The 19,488-nt window shown below is 41.4% G+C and overlaps 2 protein-coding genes across 3 annotated transcripts in view; both read right to left on the bottom strand.

Moving 5' to 3' along the window:
• BEND5 (BEN domain containing 5) overlaps window positions 1–9,473 on the bottom strand; it is a 31,746-nt gene extending 22,273 nt beyond the window's left edge. The window contains exon 1 of one of the 2 annotated variants that reach the window (XM_031050765.2): window positions 9,096–9,473. In XM_031050765.2, coding sequence (XP_030906625.1) covers window positions 9,096–9,312 — 217 coding nt within the window. In that variant the 5' untranslated portion in view covers window positions 9,313–9,473. The remainder of the gene's footprint in view (window positions 1–9,095) is intronic. The other variant, XM_005151111.3, reaches the window with a different exon arrangement.
• Window positions 1–19,488, bottom strand: part of AGBL4 (AGBL carboxypeptidase 4) — a 952,894-nt gene that overhangs the window by 375,139 nt on the left and 558,267 nt on the right. The gene's annotated exons all lie outside the window — the stretch shown is intronic.

Below are 19,488 nucleotides of genomic sequence, written 5' to 3'. Positions count from 1 at the left end.
CTACGCAGCAGATAACATCACCTGCCTCAGTAGTTAAGTGTCTTTTACTTTATGAACTGTAATAACCAACGCAAAAAATCCACAACCAAAGGCATACTTGGTGCTTTAAAGCAAATACACACACAAAGCACAACGGGGCATGGATTCCTAAGTGGCACTTAGACACAAATAAACAATAATCAATATTGCTGTGACTTGGAAGTAAAACAACATGATAATGAAAAAAAGAAAAAAAGCTACCTAGATTATTTGAAACTGGGAAAAAAAAAATTAGAATTTACTTTCTTATCTGATTTAAGGCAAACATTAAAGAAGCACATCAACAGGAAGAACAGAAGAGATTACAGAAAACTCAATGATTGTGCAGATTCAAGATATGCACGATACAGAGGAAGAAAAAGTTGTCTCATAAAACATCTCTGAGCTAGGAGTTCACCGAGTTTGAGACCTCTACCAAAGAAGAAACTCAGAATGACAGTGACAGACAACACAGCGTAATGGACAGCAATAGAAATGCAAACGTTCTTTGAAGAGGACAGGTGCCACCAGACTTGGTGCAGCTGAAAGGAGTAGGGGGTGCGTAACAGAGGGGTCAGCAGGTGCTGGCACAGTCAACTCAAGATTTGGATAGTATAATTTACTGTGTTACATTTTTTTTTTCCCAGACTAGAAAGGAGCTTTGCTGGAAGGAGAGGGAAAAAGAGGATTACAGAAATAAACACAGAGCACAGTGACATGAAGTATATTTAGCTGGACAAAAAGGCAAAGCTGAGTGTAAGCAACAAAGCAGAGGAAGTATAAAGGACAGCAAAACTTTGCACTGGGGATGAAAGAAAAGCTCTAAAATCAAGAGAAATGGACAAAAATGTAGGGCCACCCTATGCAAAAAAAGATTTCTGCTAAGGGTGTCAAAAAAGGAAGCTGACAAAGTTAGGAATAAAAAGAGTTGTTATCTGGCCTTAGCATCACTCCCAGAAATTCAAAAACTAAATAATCCTAAAGCACTTTCTCAAAAGAGAGAAAACAACAATAACACAGAAGCAAGTGACAAGAAGAATGTCTTCAGAGCACAAAGAAGAGTGAGCAAATTAGTCAGGGAAGAACAACGTATCAAGTAACACTGTGACAGCAGGGCCAATAAGCACCTGAAGGTGAAGACATGCTCTTGAGGAACTGGCCAAAAGGGCTCTTAAATCTTGTGAAGTGAATTTCAATTAAGTGTAAAGAACAGGAAACAGAGTGAAAATAATTCTTAATCAAATTGGGAAAAGGCAAGATAGAAAGGCCTTAAACTACCGCTTGACAGGTTTAGAGATGATGGGTAAGAAGGATGATGTGCCAGAAGCTTAAATCAAGACTGCTCACTGATGATGGAGAGAAAGCCATACCTGTTTAGTGTACAAAGGCACGAAAGAAGAGAAGGAGTAACGAGTCAAACTCCTCCAAAAGCAGAGAGCAGATTATATAAACTTCAACCTCTTAAGTACTGTCTGAAGTCCTACATCAAGACTTGCTCTCACTCATTAATATTCAATTGAGTAATACGAGTAGATTCACAGAGCATGGACCTGCTGCTGCTCTCTCAAAAAACACATGCCAGTGACTGAAGCAACAAATGTTGAGGCCTCAATGCACACTTTTTCCTTTAGTGAAGAACAGAGCTATCCAGTTTAATACTGGACATTCAGATATTTTGTAACACTCTCCTTTTCCACATGCCCATTTATCAGCACATTATTCAGATTTGCTGCATGTCAGCAGATGTCACACCTGCACTGCATGAGAAACTTAATTTCTTTCTTAACTTCCATTATTATTTAATTCAAAAGTGAATACAGAGTGTCTTCAAAAACAATAACCAAAAGAAGCATGGCTTGAAACTAACACAGCTACAAATAATCTTTATTCTTTTATTCTTTGACAGCACAACTCTCCCTTCCATTTATCTTTTAGTAGTATTAGTACTTGGGTGCAGCAGAAACCAATGGAGCTGGACAGTTAAGTTCAGAAAAGACATTACACTGAGAAACAGGAAATCATGCTCTTTACAAGACTGAGAATAGCTTTAATCCTGGACCCAATATTTACCTAAATACTGACCTTGAATAACTCAGCCTTTCCATCTTCCTGTCCCCATCTACCCCATTGTAGAGTTGTGTAGATTTGTTAATATTTGTACAACACTATGAACATGTCGAACACAAAGGATTACAGCTATTATGGGACAGGTCTCTTAATCCTTTCTGAAGCAAGTACAGTAATAGAGTATTACTGTTAAATTAAAAAGAAGAAACCCTGAAAACAAATAGGATGTTAAAATGCTATCCTTTAAATCTTTGCTCTGTGCCTACATATGAAACTGAACTATGGTATTAATTTCTCTAAAGTTTTAACCTGATAAAATATTTTACAAAAAACTATAATAAAGGCTATTACTTTCTTTTAGCAGTTCAAAAGTTCATTTAAAGGCAACACCAATCTCAATGACAGCTAAAATTTGGCAATCTGGCTGCCCTGACCAGTCAGTCTGCACCATACTGTAAAATTTTATTAGGACAAAACCCTGATTTCATGATCACACAGGCCACAAAGACGAGGAGATGCTACTAGCAGCTATTCACCAGATAAAGCAGCAGCCTACAGATAACACTCCAGGAAACCTCTGCAACTCTCTCTGTCTAAGGAATGAGCTTTCTATGGAAATAGCAGGCAGATTCATGCATTCTTTAGTTTCCATACAAAAATTACAATGTGGTCGAGCCTCTACTATTTTTAAAGGGCTTCTTTAAAAATAGCAACTACTTGACTGGCACTTAGGCAATCCACTGGGAACAAAAAATATTTTACTGTTAAAATTATGAAAACAAAATCATTAACTTACATTTTTTTCCTTTTTCACTCCCCTGCAAATTTTAGCATATTTTAATTAGTGTTAGTTACCATAGCTACCATAAGTGTACTAGCTTTGAAGTCAATTTTATTAAAATCCTGAAAGTCATATTTCCACTGTATCGTAGAGTTAAGCCTACACAACATTTACAAGTGTAAGTGGTGCTACGTTGTGCCACATATGTACTAAGACCAAGAGAAATAACAATAGTGTAAGTCACCTGTATGTCTTTTTATTAAACATAAATTACTTGTGACTATACAGGGTGAAGCAAAAAGCATGTGTGACTGAGGAACAAGCAGGTCAGTTGAGGACATAAAGGACTTCCCCCCCCTCCTCCCTCCCCCCATTTATTTCCAGAATAAGCAAATTGATACTGGAAAATGTAACTAAATATATTTTTTGCAAAGCTAAATCTCAGCTTTTTAATTTCTTTCTACTGGTACTTTATGCTGTTGATGACATTATAACCATCACCACCATCATAAGGCTTACCCCGTGCCACTACTTAAAAGCTATGGTTTTAAAAGTTCCCTGAAGTTTTGCACTGCTGCCGTTTAAGCTTTAAAGGAATGAACCATACTAATAGTTCAATGATGAACAAACAGAAATGACACAGAAAAACTCCATAAGTTGTGCCTTTTTATTAAGCCCTTTATATCTTTGATATGCTCCTACAGTAGTATTTAGAAGGGGAAAAAAAAACCTCACGACTCTTCACCTAAAAAGAGTTAAAAATAAAACAGAAATGGATCAAACACAAAATGAGTGTGGAATTTAGCTGTAAATATTCACTATGAATACTGCCACACTTGTATTCAGAACTGTATTTAAGAGTCCAATGTAGTTACTCTGTTACACAAAATGATCTGGTGAACCTCTGCACAGAGCCTGATCTCTCCCCTGCTGAAAAGGTAACACAGCAGTAGCACGCCAGTTCAGTACCTGACAAAGTCAGGCATGCACCTCAAATATCATAGTAGAAAGTTAACAAAAAACCAAACCCCCCAAAATAGTTGAACAGGTTACTTCAGCCCTGCCTAACCTGCTGGGCTTGGTTTCTCTCACAGTGACTGCAGAGGGCCATTGACATGGCAAGACCCAATGCACAGGTACTAGCAGACAGCACAGTCAGGAAGAGCTGGGCTTGCTGCTCAAGGGCAGTGACATACAAGCTAACCCATCAGTACTCCAGCACTGTCCCAGGAAAAATCGAACAAAAAGTCTGTGAGGAACCACTACCACTACTGGAAGGTTTTATACGGCCTCCTCCTGGCACTTCTTTACTCATGGCACACTTGGGATCACCCAAGAAGCAGCTACAGGCAATCTGATTGTTTTCCTGGTGCCATTTCTCCCCAGGCCCCTGTCATACACCATATGAGTTGCAGACCATGACAGGAGATAGACCTAGGGCTTTCTAGGAACAGAAAGTTAGCAAATGCTGTCCCTACCACAACAGTCTACAGGCTGCCCTGGGAAAGGAAACATGACATGTGGACTATGTATGAACACAGGATGGAGCACAGGTACACATGGCCACAGCTATGAACTGCTCTACGTACTGCAAGTCCCCAAGCTGTCTGAAAAGCACAAGGAAGAAAAAAATCCCACACATACAAGCACAAGACTATAGAAACAGCAATAAAAGGGCTGTTAGTTACACATCAAGACCACTCCTTGGCCTAAATTTGGTGTACCAAATAATAATCAAAGATCTCATCTTGTAAATTTTCACCACTTCCAGCACTTGACTTCCATTAGCTACCCATCCGGAAGAAGCCTGCTTCAAGTTCTTAGTGTGTACCCACCCTCAACCTTACTCAGACTTCAAATCCAAAAATCATTTAATTTAAAGTTGTTCCGAGAAGAGAAGTTTTACACGTTTCTGAACTACACAGCAAAATAACTTGCCATGAGCTGCACAGGCTTTTAAAGATTTTAAAAATCACTTTACCTATTTTAGTAAGAAGTGGAACATAAAGGGGCAAGAAAGAATACAGATTCACACAGGTATTAACACGTCTGCAGTGGCAGCTGGGGAATTACTGCGAAAATGTGATAGGGATGTGTTTGTTATGATTGTGTGGGTGGTAAATGTTAAGGGCAGCAGCTAAAGAAAGCAATTATTTACTGTAGTCAGGAAAGAATGCCTCCAATTAGAAGATTGTCCCTATTACCTTAATACAGATAGCCCAAAGGTATGAACTTTAAAAGTCCCTGAACCTGAGTTAATTCCACCTAATGCTCAGCACTTTTCCAAAACAAAAAAAAAAAAAGGCTCTAACAAGGTCATCTAACCATGCTAGCTCCTGTAAGATACATATGCTTATAGACAGAATTCTGCTAGTGACCATATTGGACAAGTGTGAAAAAGTTGCAAGGGGCACACATATTTCAAGAGAGGGATAAAAAAAACAGGTTTCAGCATCTGAAGAGAGGACAGAAAAGAAGAAGGGTGCAGGTGATCAGAAAGACAGACTCAAACTCTTCCTGGAAAGCTGTTATTTCTGCATTCTCAGCAAGACAGACCAGTTAACATGCCACCTCAAAAACAGCTACATAGGGAAACTTTAGTCTGCTGAGCTACATTTTCCATTCAAGAGGTAAGTAAAATAATTCCTTTATTACTACATAACATCAGTTGCCTGTTAAACAAATGCTTAACTTGTTATGGCACAAACCATTCATTTTAATATGCTTTCTATGGCTCAAAGGTCTACAGCTGTCTTAGTTGGGGGTCAGCCTTTCTGGCCTTTGGCTAACTTTTGAAAAAGCTGAAGGTTCCATAATGACACATACCACAACCACCAGCAGCAGTTCCCAACCATGCACACATAGACACAGGAAAGGTGTACACCCACTCAAGAGTTCATCTATCACTCTGCTGTAACACTAGTACATATTACATCTTACTGCACTTTTCCAAAGAAGACAGTATTTCTCAAGTCTATCAAAATTACTTAACGCTCTGCTCTGAGGAGGCTCACCACACTTCCTTTTGTTCTGTTTGTGATACCATTACAGCAGTGCTCTCTCCTCTGCAGCCACTATAATATTCCTCACAGGTGTACAGGCTTACAACTATCCAACCTCACCACAAAGGATCAAAGAATTGCCTCTAGACTCCCTCAAACAAGGACAATTACCAGTTGTTTCATGAATGCTTTGCACAACTAATGCTCCAATAAAACTTTATAATATGGGCATAAACATGTACTTATCCCTGTGAGAACTCCTACTTTACAAGGGTAAAAGTTTGAAATGTAACTGAATTTCCTTAAACATAACAGGAAAGGAAATCCCCCTTCAAAAGAAAAAAAATGTGACTCTAACACAGGTCTTGTATCTCTGTTTCTCCTCTACTCCTTCTCTTTAGGTCACCAGAAAGTAAAACCAAGTGCACCTATTTCTCAGACTGCAGTTTAACTCCCATTACTTGGGAAGTGTGTGATCATGAATGTATATATATATATATATATATATATGAATAAGTACAACTTTGTTTACTTAAGCAGCCTTGTTAAGTCAGTGTAAGAAAACTGGTCACCATTCAAACCATAACAGGATACTGTTCAGGCTCAAAAAAAGTAATTACACTTCCCCCCTTTATTCTCTTTTGTTGTCTGTTTAACAACTATACCATGACTTTGATCCTGTTCCTAATGGGGAAACCTTGGACCAAAGCAGTAAATCCTTGAAGTCACTGATGTGCTAATTTGTGCAGGTAAGGATTCCTTCCAATAAATTCAAAATCAACTATGTATATTTTAAATATAAAAGCAAATTTATAAACACTATTTTAATAAGGCAGATTGGAATCCTTTAGAATGCAAAGTTCTATACTATTATGTGAAACATTACTGCAGACTTGTAAAATTACTTTTTTAACTGAATAAGCAGTTTGCATAACATCAGACTTGTAATGTTTGCTATGAAAAGTTGTCATAATCTGTAATAACACAAGTTGGTCACTATAAACTGAAAATTGTGCTAAGATGTCTTCATGTAAGATCAACTTTTCTCACATGGCTTTAACCATAATAAAATCAAACACCAACATGAAAACTTTGGGAAGAAAGTGACAACTTTAAAAGGAAGTAACCCTTCGTATACAACAGACTGCATAATTCATCTGTGGTAGTTTTATATGGTGCAGGCTAAAAAGAAGCACAGAAGTAAGGATTTGTTTGGTGTTCAGGTGACAAGTTTTCCAAGCTTGCAGATTACAGATCTAGCCAGATACATTGAGATGTGACAGATGTAATAGATATAGCTGTATGTTTCCCTGTGTTCCTGGCTCAGCAGAAGAATATCCTTTAGAAATTAAAATCTCTGGGGAGCAATTAGTGCAAGTCACTAACACAGGTAACAAGTCTTGTTCTCTGGAGGAAACAGCAAATATGGGTTTGTTCTGGTTCAACACAGAGGAAACAAAGAGAAACTGTACAGAAGAGCACTTCTCTTGGGTACAAACAGACTGCCTGGAACAAGGGAACTGACAAAGTAGGCACACTTTCAGCTGGAAAACTGAGGCAACCTGGTAGGCTCAGCATGTGAGCAAAATACCTATTCTTAAATATTTCTCTGAAATACAACTCTTAAGTTATGCTGAGAGGAACATGAACAGAAAAAGTATTGCTGCTGCAGTTCCCAAGTGAGAAAGAGGAAGGTGAAGTTCAATTGGGATGAATGTTCTTGAGTAGAGGCCAAATAAACCCTGAATGTTGGCATCACGGTCTTCCATGGATGTGATAAGCAACTTGCAAGAAATGCTTCATAACCCAATATGTTCCTGCTATAAACAGGGTAGACAAAATACAGGCTGGCACAGGAAGGAAAACAAAAACTAAGCAGGAGAATTCACTTCTCTGCTAGGCTATCTTATTAGTTCTCCTCAGCACCTGGAGTGGCAAATAATCAGAAATTAGTAATGCTTTACTGGGAAATTAACATATGTTTGCCTGTTTCTTGTTCTTTTCAGGCATTCATTTATGGCCACAACTAGAAACAAGATAAAGGTAAAAGTCACTGTCTGAGTCAGGGATCAACTGGCCCATCACTAGGCTGAGCTGGTTTAAGGACTGTTGCTCTCAAAACTAAAAATAAAACTAAAATAATGCTAGTTTAATATTACTAGCACAAAGTTACTCTGTTTAGAGCGCAGAACTCAGTGTTGCCTTCTCCAAACTCAACAGGGGCAGGGTTTTTTTTTAAGCCCATCCCATATTTGGGGAAACAGACACAATGAGTATTTAGCCAATGTCCTCTTTGCTACACAGACTGACATTTCAAATGGTCATTGCCATCTTTTAACAGCCTACTGGGCAAGTCTGTGCTAGCCAGTCATTTCCTACAAACAACATCAAACTTCTTTTCCACATCAACTCTGCTTATGACAGCATGTTTCTGTGGCTGGAAGGAAACTACAGAAAGTCTTCATACTGCCAAAGAGTTATGATTTGGGGACACATAAAGCAGAAGTACTGTCTGAACTCTATGGACTGTTAAATGGACAAAATACGGGTTTATTTCTTAATCTACACTTTAACTGGTCCTCTTAGCTACAGTGGCATTCCCAAGTTAAACATGAAACAAACCAAATGTAGCAAACCCCAGCTTCACAAGCGTAGTATCTGCAGGTCTGCTTCCACTCCTGCCTTCCAATTTGTGAAGTCACTTAAACTAACAAAGCGGATATAAACCAGTACCTCTCTAATTTGGCAACACGCTGCCAAGCTGCAGAGGTACATAAATGACTCCATGCACTATAAATACACCTCCTATGGAAACCTTAACTTTTTTTTTTTTTTTCTCGTTTGAAGTTTGTGATTTCACCCAGCGCAGCGATGGGCACCACACGGGCTATTGCAGAAACCGCTCCACACGAACACCACGCCTCGGAGCATACACGGGATGAGCGGCGTTGCCTTCCCCCCCCGGACCCCAACACACCCCGACCCCCTCCAGGCCTGGGCATAGAAGGAGGGACCCCCCCCCATCTCCCGCCCCTCCGCGGCCCCCCCCCGCCATGTGCCGCCCGGGCTCTGAGCATGTGTCGGCGCGATGCCGCCCGCTCCCCTCCCCCGTTGTCCCTCCCTCGCTCCCCCACCTCAGAGGGCTTGGGGTCGGCGTTTGGGGCTTCCCCAGGCCCGTCCCCCCCACACACACCCCTTCCTCCCCCCTCGGCCCGGCCCGCCCTCACCTGCCAGCGCCAGGATCTGGGCCTTGTGGAGCAGCAGGCGGTCGCCCCACTCTGCGGGGCTCTCGTCGTCCTCCTCCGCCTCCTCGGGGTTGCGGTACACCGTGTAGACCTTCTGGTTGTCGAAGTCGAGCTGGGACGTGGGGCTGAAGTCCTGCACGCAGGAGACGGGCAGCGCGTAGCAGACGTTGTCCTCCAGGAACCGCACAAAGGCGTACATGGTGCGGCGGCGGCGGGCGGGCGGGGCGGCCGCGCCGGTCCCGCGCTCCCCAAGCTGGTATTGTTCCTCAAAATCCGCCTCTGCGCTCGGCTGAGCTCGCCTGGCCGCGCCGACACACGGGCAGCCGGCGGCTCCGGGCAGGCACAAGCAATCCAACGCGGAGCGACGCGAGCCGGGATGCCGCGGGGGGCGGGCCGGGGCCGGGCGGCGGCGAAGGGCCGCGAGAGGAGCGGTGCCCGCCCGGAGACCCGGCCCCAGCCCGCCCGGGACCCAGGAGGAAACTCCCCTTCCGGTGGCCCCTCCGCGGGGTTCGGGCTCGCTGCCCGACAGGCCCAGACCTGCCCTGGCTCCGCTGTGGAGGGTGTCGGTGTGGTGGCCGAGGAGCTGCTGGGGTACGGCCAGGCTCGCGGGTACCTGCCAGGCACCTGTATCGGAGCAACGGCTCCCACCCGTCTGTCCTGGCCATGGTGGGCAGACAGATCCTGACAGAGGTGCATACTCTCTGGTCCCTGATGCTCAATCTCATCCCCAGGAAAGGTCCCGTGACTCTCTTTCTCCAAGTTAAAAATTCCTTCATGCCTGTTCCAGAGAAACAGACCTTCTCCTGGTTCTGTGGAGGTGATGCACCACGGGGAGCTCTGCTCCAGGCTAGCCAGTGCTAATCAGAGCCTGAAGCACCTCTCATGAGGAACAGCTGAGAGAGTTGGGGTTGTTCAGCCTAGAGAAGGAAGACTGGGGAGACCTTACTGAGGCTTTTCAGTACTTAAAGGGGCTTATAAGAAAGATGGGGAGAGACTTTTTAGCAGGGCCTGTTGCAGGAGAATGAGGAGTGATGGGTTTAAACTACAAGAGGGAGATTCAGGCTGGATGTGAGAAAGAAATTCTTTACAATGGGGGTGGTAAAATACTGAAAGCAGTTGCCCAGTGAGGGGGTGGATGCGCCATCCCTGGAGACATTCAGGGTCAGTCTGAATGTGGTTCTGGGCAACCTGTTCTAGCTGAGGATGTCCCTGTTGGTTGCAGGGGAGTTGGACTAGATGAGCTTTGAAGGTCCTTTCCAGCCCAAACCATTCTGTGGAGGAAAAGGGTTGGAGGGATCAGTGGGTGTTCACGTGAGGAGAGGAGAACCGGTCCTTTATAGCCAAACAACACACGACTCCGCACTCATCTGCCAAGTATCAACAGAATCTGAACATCTGGTTTTAGCAAAAGGTCTTCAGGGCAACATAGAACCAGCTGTACTCAGTGGTACGTCCAGTGGCGACTGCTGGAAGAACCCGAAGCTTCTCCTCCCTCCCTCAAACAGCACAAAGTGTTGAGAGATTCTGTGCAGGTGTATAAGAACTGGGGTTAGAGACCATGCCATTTTTAGCACAAATTCCCAAGCTTTTGGAGACACATGCTGAGTATGAGTGTTTTCAGCTTCCTGTATGAAAAAAGAATAGTGTGGCAACATTGCTTATGGTTCACAGCAAACTTATTCATGTTTCTAGTGCTGAGGTCTGTTACCCGGGCAGTCTTAAGAACAGAACAATAATACATGGTGAACTATTTAAAGGCAAAGGAAAACATTGTAGAATGAGTAACAAACAGCAAGAGTGATGGCCATCATCAGTGTTTGTTTTTGTTTGCAAAAGGCGAACACAGAAAGAAACCAAAATATATTATCTTTTCTGCTTTGCATATCCCCAAGTGTTTGCAGTACTATCTGTACCCGTTACATTGAGTTTAACCACACTGAACTTGTTTTTCCTAGTTATCTTTTATAGACTTCCTGGTGCATGGGAACAGATCACAAACTGCAGAACCTGAAGTGAAGTTTTGACGGGGTACTGGCACAGGTTGCCAAGAGAGCTTGTGGAGTTTCCATCCTTGGAAACTCAAAGCGAACTCAAAATCAAAAGCCATCTGGACATGGTCCTGGGCAACCTGCTCCCAGTGGCCCTGCTTGAGCAGGGGGCTGGACAAGATAACCTGCCGAGGTCCCTTTCAACCTCAGTCATGCTGTGAAGTATCAGAAACTTACAGTTATGGCCAGCAGACGTCTGTCCCTTGAGCAACACGTGAAAACATAAGGAGTACATACAGGTATAGTAGTTAAGCCAATTTAAGTATTTCAGTAACAAGCTGTAAACTTCCCAGACAATAATGGCAGCTTTATTATTTTAGCAATTACAGAGTTTAGCAAATACTTCAGTTTAAGATTGGGGATTGAAATGGCAGTACTTTATGTTAACAATAAAGTATTGCCAGACTGGTATGTAATTACAGGCAAATATAAGTCTGCAACAAAGTATGGGTGACAAATGTATCCTAGTAGCTAGGCTGCAAGGGAAATGGAAATTCCAGCAAAGATTGTGTTGCTGATCAAACAGTAACAGCTGCTCTAGCGCTCCTGTCTCCTTACCTTATGTTACAATGGAGGTAAAGGGAGCTACAGAAACACAACAGAACAGACTGATAGCTGGAATTACTCCATGGACGCTGTTAAAGTTACATGAAGGACGATTTTGTCCCACTAAGTTCAGTGGCTAGTGAGGGATTCAGTACACTGACTCTTATCAGGATTGTATTTCCTCTGCAGCTGAATTCTATTAGCAGCATCTAAGACTGCTGTCTAGGGAAAGGAACACAGAAAAATGGAGAAACTGGAAATAACAGGGGAAACAGAAGCTAAGGACTCAAAAATTACATTGACATAGAAGGGGAAGGATCTCTTCAGGTATCAAAGAGGCCTGGGTAATTTGCCCAAATAAAAACTGAAAGACTTCATGTGAAGTGTCATAATTTTGGGGGCTTTTTTTGTGTATTTGGGTTCTTGGGGTTATATTTTTCTTGGAAAAGGAATGCTCTAAACTGGAATTTGCATCATTTTACATTTGAAGGCTCAATTACAGCCAGGGCTGTAAAGATCTTTGTATCATCAGAAAAAAAGAAGGTCTCAAATCCTTTAGAAAGTCTGTTTCACAGCTCCCCACTGAAGGACATTTTTGGGAACAGATTAAGGGTCAGGATGATAAATGCGTGTTTACACTTGGTCCCTAGCACACACATTGAGCCAGAAGGCATTATAATGCTCAAGTATAAATAATGATCCATACATATTTCTTCTGCCTACAAGGAATGGTGTTAATTTCTATCTTTATAACCTATAAATAATCTGCACTGGTTAGCTGTGAAGCTGAGGAAAAGATCCATTTAAGCACAGAATGAAACACAAATGTTGTCACTCCTTTACGTTTGGACCTTTCCCGTTTCTACTAAAGGTTAGCCAGCTGTTTTCAACACTCAGGTTAGCTTGAGGTTTAAAGATATAGAGCTGTTTTAAAGGTGTAGATTTTAAAACTCATTGTTAAGAGAATTATTGGATCCTCACCACATTTAAATCCCCTAGCAAGTCCAGCCTTTTAGAAACAACACAACTCTGATGAGAAGTATATTGTCATATCTTTCCAAATACAAATGAAGCCTCAGCTTAAAAAGTGTAGTCCAAGAGTCAGGAAACCACAAAGCACAGTCCCAGCCCTTGTGGGACTCCCAAGTGGCTGTTTCTTGGAATTCTACCTATATTTTGCTGCTGTTATTTTTCTTGAAAAGTAAAAAAAAGTGTTAAAGCCAAAGCTGATGCCTGCTGTTTTGATGTGCACTCTGTATTTTCACTTAAACATACGAAACAAAAAGCTAATAGTACCAGTAATAGTTACACAGGTGCTAAATCTCACAGCAAAACATTGAAATTAGGCTCATCACTCACATGACTTCTGTTTTTAATACCAGACTCCCAAGGGGCACAATCCTGATATTTAATCTATAGTTGAAGAAATTCCCATTCTCTTTCACTGTTGAAGTGGAGGTGCTTCACTACTAACATTGACTACTTGGCAATAATAGTACAGTAGAATCCATACACATTCAATATGCAGTTTAGAAAAGTATTGTTTACTTGTGAATTCATTCTCCAAGTAGTGCATTTCTTACACAATTGTTTTCAAGCTTAAATATACCCCAAAGGGAAAGATATATTCCATTTTTTTTTCTTTAGCTAAGACTTTTTTAGGTAACACTATTTTAAAAATGCCATTTAAATCATAAAGCTTAAAGAATAACTCAAATGTACAAAAACTGTAGACTGCTCAAAGATATATATATGTACAGACATGCAATCTACTCACAGCCTGGCTAATTTTTACCAAGAATATAATAAATAGGGTGGTCAAACCATAACCTGTGTTCCATAATACCTCATTTTTTATCATATGGTAAAGTGCCAGCAAGTAATTTCTGAGTATAAGGGAATATTCTTCTGAACAAAGTCATATACAGCTTTTAGGGTTTTTGAGATAGAAAGGGTGTTTGGAAAGGGGGAATCTGTTAGCTAGAGAAACAGAGCAGGGCAGCCATTCCAGAGGGTTGTTCCTCTTTAGATTTTAAATCATTTTTAAGTCTCAAGATACTGTTGCCGCATGCTATTTTCAGTGTCACAATGATTACATATACAGTTGAAGCAACAAAAGTCCAGTTCCTGTATGATCCTAGAAAATGGACAAGAAAATATTTGTCCTCATATATTATTTGATCCTAGAAAATGGACAAGAAAATATTTGTCCTTATATATTATTTCCACAGGACTCTGATACCAAGAGAATAGTATGGGAGCCTAGATTGCATAGATAAATTCTTAAGATGTAATCTTCTGAAATAATGGCCTTAGACCATCCTCAGAAGAGAAAAGGCATCACTGCAAATATATTCAGTCCCAATCCCTGAAAGTGATCTAACCTTTCTTGGGGCTGAGGATAATACTTAATCATGTTTTACATTAAACTCTCATGTCCTGATGGAATATTCTTTCAACGAAATAAAACCTCAGGAACACTTTATGGATCCGTTGGCATAGGAGACACTTATTTCCCAGCTGGTATATTCTGTAGCATGAAAAGGTAATGATTAAGCCAAAGTGACCACTGGAGAAGACACTTTCCTCAGTGTTAATGACTGGCTGGAGAAACCAAAGGCCAAGGAAAAAGCCAGACAGTCATTAAGTTCTGAAAATTCCTGACCTAAAGGTCATTATTACTATTACAAAACTGGAAAATGAAAAAGTAATTATTTTCTTTGGGTTTTTATATGTATTGACAAGATAAAATTCCAGTGTCTGTTGCTGTGGATACTAGTCTGTAAGATGCTTATCTTTCCCATTCTGGCAGGCTATGCAATGGATAGATCTGGGACTGGCAACCCTTCAAGAATATGTGCCAGACTGTATTTTCCTTTTCCAAATTACAGGTTAAACGTGCCCACAGAAAGTCAACAGGAATCAGGAGATGCTGCCAGTTGATGCTATTTTGCCTTGGTGTGAACAGTAATTCTCCCCACTTTAACCCTGCTCAGCGGGAGCCAGAACCTGGGTTGTCTGGGAGCTGCAAATGACACTCAAATCATTGTGACTTTTAGCTCCCACCCTGCTGTACATAATTCAAAATCTTGCTAAATTCCATCTTCTGTACTCAGGCAGTGTGCTGCTTTCCATGCTATAAACTTGCCTACGAGGAAAGTAGGAAAGGCATTTCCTTTGAGATGACTCGTGCGTGGACTTACCTTTAAAACATGTCCTAGTACCACAGCCAACCTCTTCAAGAACTGCACTGAAGATGATATTGCTGTTGCAGCCCAAATGATCTTTATTGCTACTACCATCCACTGATGTCTTCAGCCTATATGTTTTCACTCTTATCTGGAAATTTCATTTGAGATTTTCTCTTTCCTTTTTTAAAACAGACTTTTTTCCCCCTGGCTTTTGACAGACATTTTACTAATATGACTTTAAAAGTAGCTTTACATACATAGATTCTGCACTGCTGCAAGAATTTGATTCCTTCTGTACCTTAGATGACAAAGTGACTTTCATCTGGCAAGGACTAAAGTCTTTGTAACCTTTGAGCTTCAGCGTAAAATATCATTACTAGACACTGCCCATGATTATGTTATGCTTTAGACAGAGCTTCCGAGTAAGATAGTATTAATGACCCTTTTTCATAATATTTCCATTTTGGAATTCTCTTCTCACATCTTCACAGCATTGCATTTATATCTCATGCTGACAGAGAAAACGATCCTGCAGCCCTTTTCTGCATAGATCTGTTCTGCTTGAGAGATTCACACAAGTAATACAGGATATGCACAGGAGGAGATTAACCGATACAGGCTGATCTTTTCCAGAATGGTACCTCCACATACACACACTCCCACTCTCCTTCAGAAGACTGGTTTTAGCAGGAGACTGGACAGACTCTAGAGCTGGTTCTTGCTTTTTTGGAAGGTTCTTGACAATCAGCAGCAGCAGGAATGGGACTGTGTGAAGACAAAGTCAAGGCTGCTTAGAGATAATGTTTTCACATCCCAGTGCTTTTTAATTCATACTCTTGTCATACTCCTAAATCCCTTTCAGGGCTGGCTGTATTTCAGTATAAAGTCAGTTTTTAGAAAATATTCCCAGGAATTAGTGCTCACATCTCACCACTTCAGAAGGTAGAGTTCTACTTCTAATGAAAGTCACAATCAAACATGAGCCAGCAGCTCTTCTGAAAGAACATCAGCTAATGTCACCACATAAAATCCTGTTGTGGAAGGTGAATTGGACATAACAGAGCAGGAATAATCCTCAGAATATTTCAGAAGAGTGCCTTTCTCAGCTATGCCTTGTTAATAATCACATTTAAATTAAAACATAACTCTTCACAGTTGGCAAATGGAATGCTGAAACTATTAGAAAGTGCAAGTACTCACTAATATAAAAACCCTAACTGTAGTCTGTGAAGCTCACCACTCTTACTGAAACCAAACATCTTTACAACTTACGAGTTGTACTGAAGTTGTACTTGGTATGTATCACTGTAGTGACAGGGCAAGGGGTAACGGGTTAAAACTTAAACAGGGGAGGTTTAGATTGGATATAAGGAAGAAATTCTTTACTGTTAGGGTGGTGAGGTACTGGAATGGGTTGCCCAGGGAGGTTGTGAATGCTCCATCCCTGGTAGTGTTCAAGGCCAGGTTGGATGAAGCCTTGGGTGATATGGTTTAGTGTGAGGTGTCCCTGCCTATGGCAGGGGGGTTGAAACTAGATGATCTTAAGGTCCTATTCAACCCTAACTATTCTATGATTCTATGTGCTAGTCGCTGAATTAAAAAAATAACACACAACAAACACAGGTTAACTGGAAGGAACTGCTGACACCCAACTCCCAAAAATTCATACCATGGGATAACTGTGATGGACTCCACCAGGAATTCTAGTTCTTCAAGGAGGAGTAACTCCTTTTGTCTCACACAGCATGGAAAATCTGCATTCATCTTTGCCCCACTTACAAGGAAAGTGTTCCCTCAAAACACAAAATAGCATAGGAAACTGGTAACACAAGAGGTGTTTGAAATCTCAAGGGGCTTCATGCTTTGCTAGCCTTTTCCACAAAAGCCTGAGCAACATCTATTGTGCAATAATATTTAACATTCAGGGGAAGCAGGATCTCCTTTAAAGTGTGATCAGAAAGAAGGGCCCTTCATAGGCTGTCACAGTATTCCTCATAACAAAGAAAGCTTTGTTTCATAAAAAAATATCTTGTACTAGAATTCCCTAAGGAAACTACAGTTTTGGGATTTTTTAAACAAAGACAGAAATTTTCAAGTTGGAGGTTCCCTTTAAGTACTCTTCTAACATGAATATGTTTAAGGATGCTCTATCAAGTTCATGCATGAAATGTCATCCAGCCGTTAGTATATTTCTATGCAAATACAGCTGTGAAAGCTAATGACTGAAATCTGCATTGTTTTCACATTTCCAGCATATTATACAACTTCTCTTTCTTTCCTGCTTTGTAACTCACATTAGCCTCTCATATCAATAAAACATATATTGCCTCCTGCTTAAATTATCTACAAACATCAAAAGCTGGACATTTGAATAAGCAATTTAATGTATACGTTTTTATTCAGTTCAGTATAGTGATATTCTCCTGCTAGGAGTAAGAATTCTGCAGGATGACTGCAGAGAAACACACCATTCAGAATATGAATTGGAATATTCTTGCAACGCTTTTCAGTGAGGATGGTGTGATATTAAGATTAGATCCTGTATATAATCAAATTTTGATGCTTGTACACACAGTCTGGTATCTCTTTCCCTTTATAAGGTTTGTATGCAAAAACACAGCAATCCAATATTTTGAACATACATCGTCTGCGGATATTACATAGCCCAAACTGATAGAAAAATAATGTTAATGAAAACAAGAAACTGTCTGGGGCACTGCAGCGTACAGACTTTGCTAAATTCATCACAACTAGTTTTACTATTCTGAGGACAGAAAATATTGCAAAACCAGTCTTTCCAGAACAGCTTGAGTAAGCAGGGCTTATGTCCATCCCTAAATTCAATCTCAGTGTATAGATAGACTCTTTGGGAGCTGTAAATATTTCTATAATCTTTCAAATTCTCTGATATGGTGCACACAGAATTTATTCCAAATGGCCTATATTTTCAAACTGCGCTCCCCTTTTATTTACCAGTACCTATAAGAGGTAATAAAATAGAAAAGATAAGGTAGGTGGGGAGACACCTGGGATTATATTACAAGCAAAAAGTGGCACTACTGAGAATATATCACAGTATTTAGTGAGCATAAATATAAAGCATACCTACAGTTTTTATCCAAAACACAAGAGAGAGAAGATCACAGAGCAGAGGACATCTGCATTTTGTTTAAGGGTTAAGCCAGAAGTAGCACAGTACAGTAGCTCAAGATACTGCTTTAAATGGTAAACTGCTTGGGAAGTAAGCTAACAATGATTTAGATAAATTTTCACCTCTGAAAAGTGATGAATTACCACATTTCCTAATAGGTAAGGACAGTTTGTTAAACATCCTTACCTGCCTTGCCTCTGACCTGAAGGGACTCTCTATAAAACTACCTTTAAGATCAAGTCCAACCATTACTCCAGCCCTGCCAGGTCCACCACTAAACCATGTCCCCAAGTGCCACATCTGCATCAAGTCCAACCATTACTCCAGCACTGCCAAGTCCACCACTAAACCATGTCCCTAAGTGCCACATCTGCATGTCTTTTAATAGCAACTCAGCCACCTCTCTGGGCAGCCTGTTCCAATGCTTGACAACACTTCCAGTGCAATTTTTTTCCTTTATTCCTAATATCTGGTCTACACCTCCCCTGGCACAACCTGAGGCTATTGCCTCTTGTCCTATCACTTGTTACACAGGAGAACAGACTGACCCCCACCTCATTACAACCTCCTTTCAGGTAGTTGTAGAGTGAAAAGGTCTCCCCTCAGCCTCCTTTTCTCCAAATTAAACAACCCCAGATCTTTCAGCTGTTCCCCATAACACTTGTGCTCCAGACCCTGCACCAGATTCATTGCCCTACTCTGGACCTGCTGCAGCACCAAAATGTTCCTCTTGTAGTGAGGGGCCCAGAACTGAACACAGGATTTGAGGTGCAGTCTCACCAGTGCGTGGTACAGGGGGATGATCACTGCCCCAGCCCTGCTGGCCACACTATGTCTGATACAGGCCAAGATGCTGTTAGCCTTCTTGGCTGCCTGTGCACAAGCTGCTCATTTTGAGCTCCACCAGTCAGCATCCCCAGGTCTTTTTCCGTCAGACAGCTTTCCAGACACTCTTCCCCAAGCCTGCAGCATTGTGTGGGGTTGTTGTGCCCAAATGAAGGACCTGGCACTGAGCCTTGCTGAACCTTATACAATTGTCCACAGCCCATTGATCCCACTTGTTCAGATCCCTCTGCAAAGCCTTCCTGTCCTTCAGATGATCAACACTCCCACTCAACTTGGTGTCACCTACAAACTTACTGAGGGTGGACTTGATCCCCTCATCCAGATCATTGGTAAAGATATTAAACAGAGCTGGCCCCAGTCCTGAGCTCTGGAGAACATCCCTTGTGACCAGCTGCCAACTGGATTTAACTCCATTCAATACCACTCTCCGGGCTTGCCCATCCAGCCAGTTTTTTACCCAGCAAACAATATATACCCATCCAAGCCATGAGTAGCCAGTTTTTCCAAGAGAATGTTCTACAATAGAAGGCCTAGTCAGTCTCCAAGGGTAAGGCAGTCTCTAATCCCATAGTGTGATTATTAACAAGGACACC

This window comes from Melopsittacus undulatus, chromosome 6 (genome assembly GCF_012275295.1).
Source record: "Melopsittacus undulatus isolate bMelUnd1 chromosome 6, bMelUnd1.mat.Z, whole genome shotgun sequence".
NCBI classification, from domain to species: Eukaryota; Metazoa; Chordata; class Aves; order Psittaciformes; family Psittaculidae; genus Melopsittacus; species Melopsittacus undulatus.
This window is presented reverse-complemented; position numbering and strand designations above follow the sequence as displayed.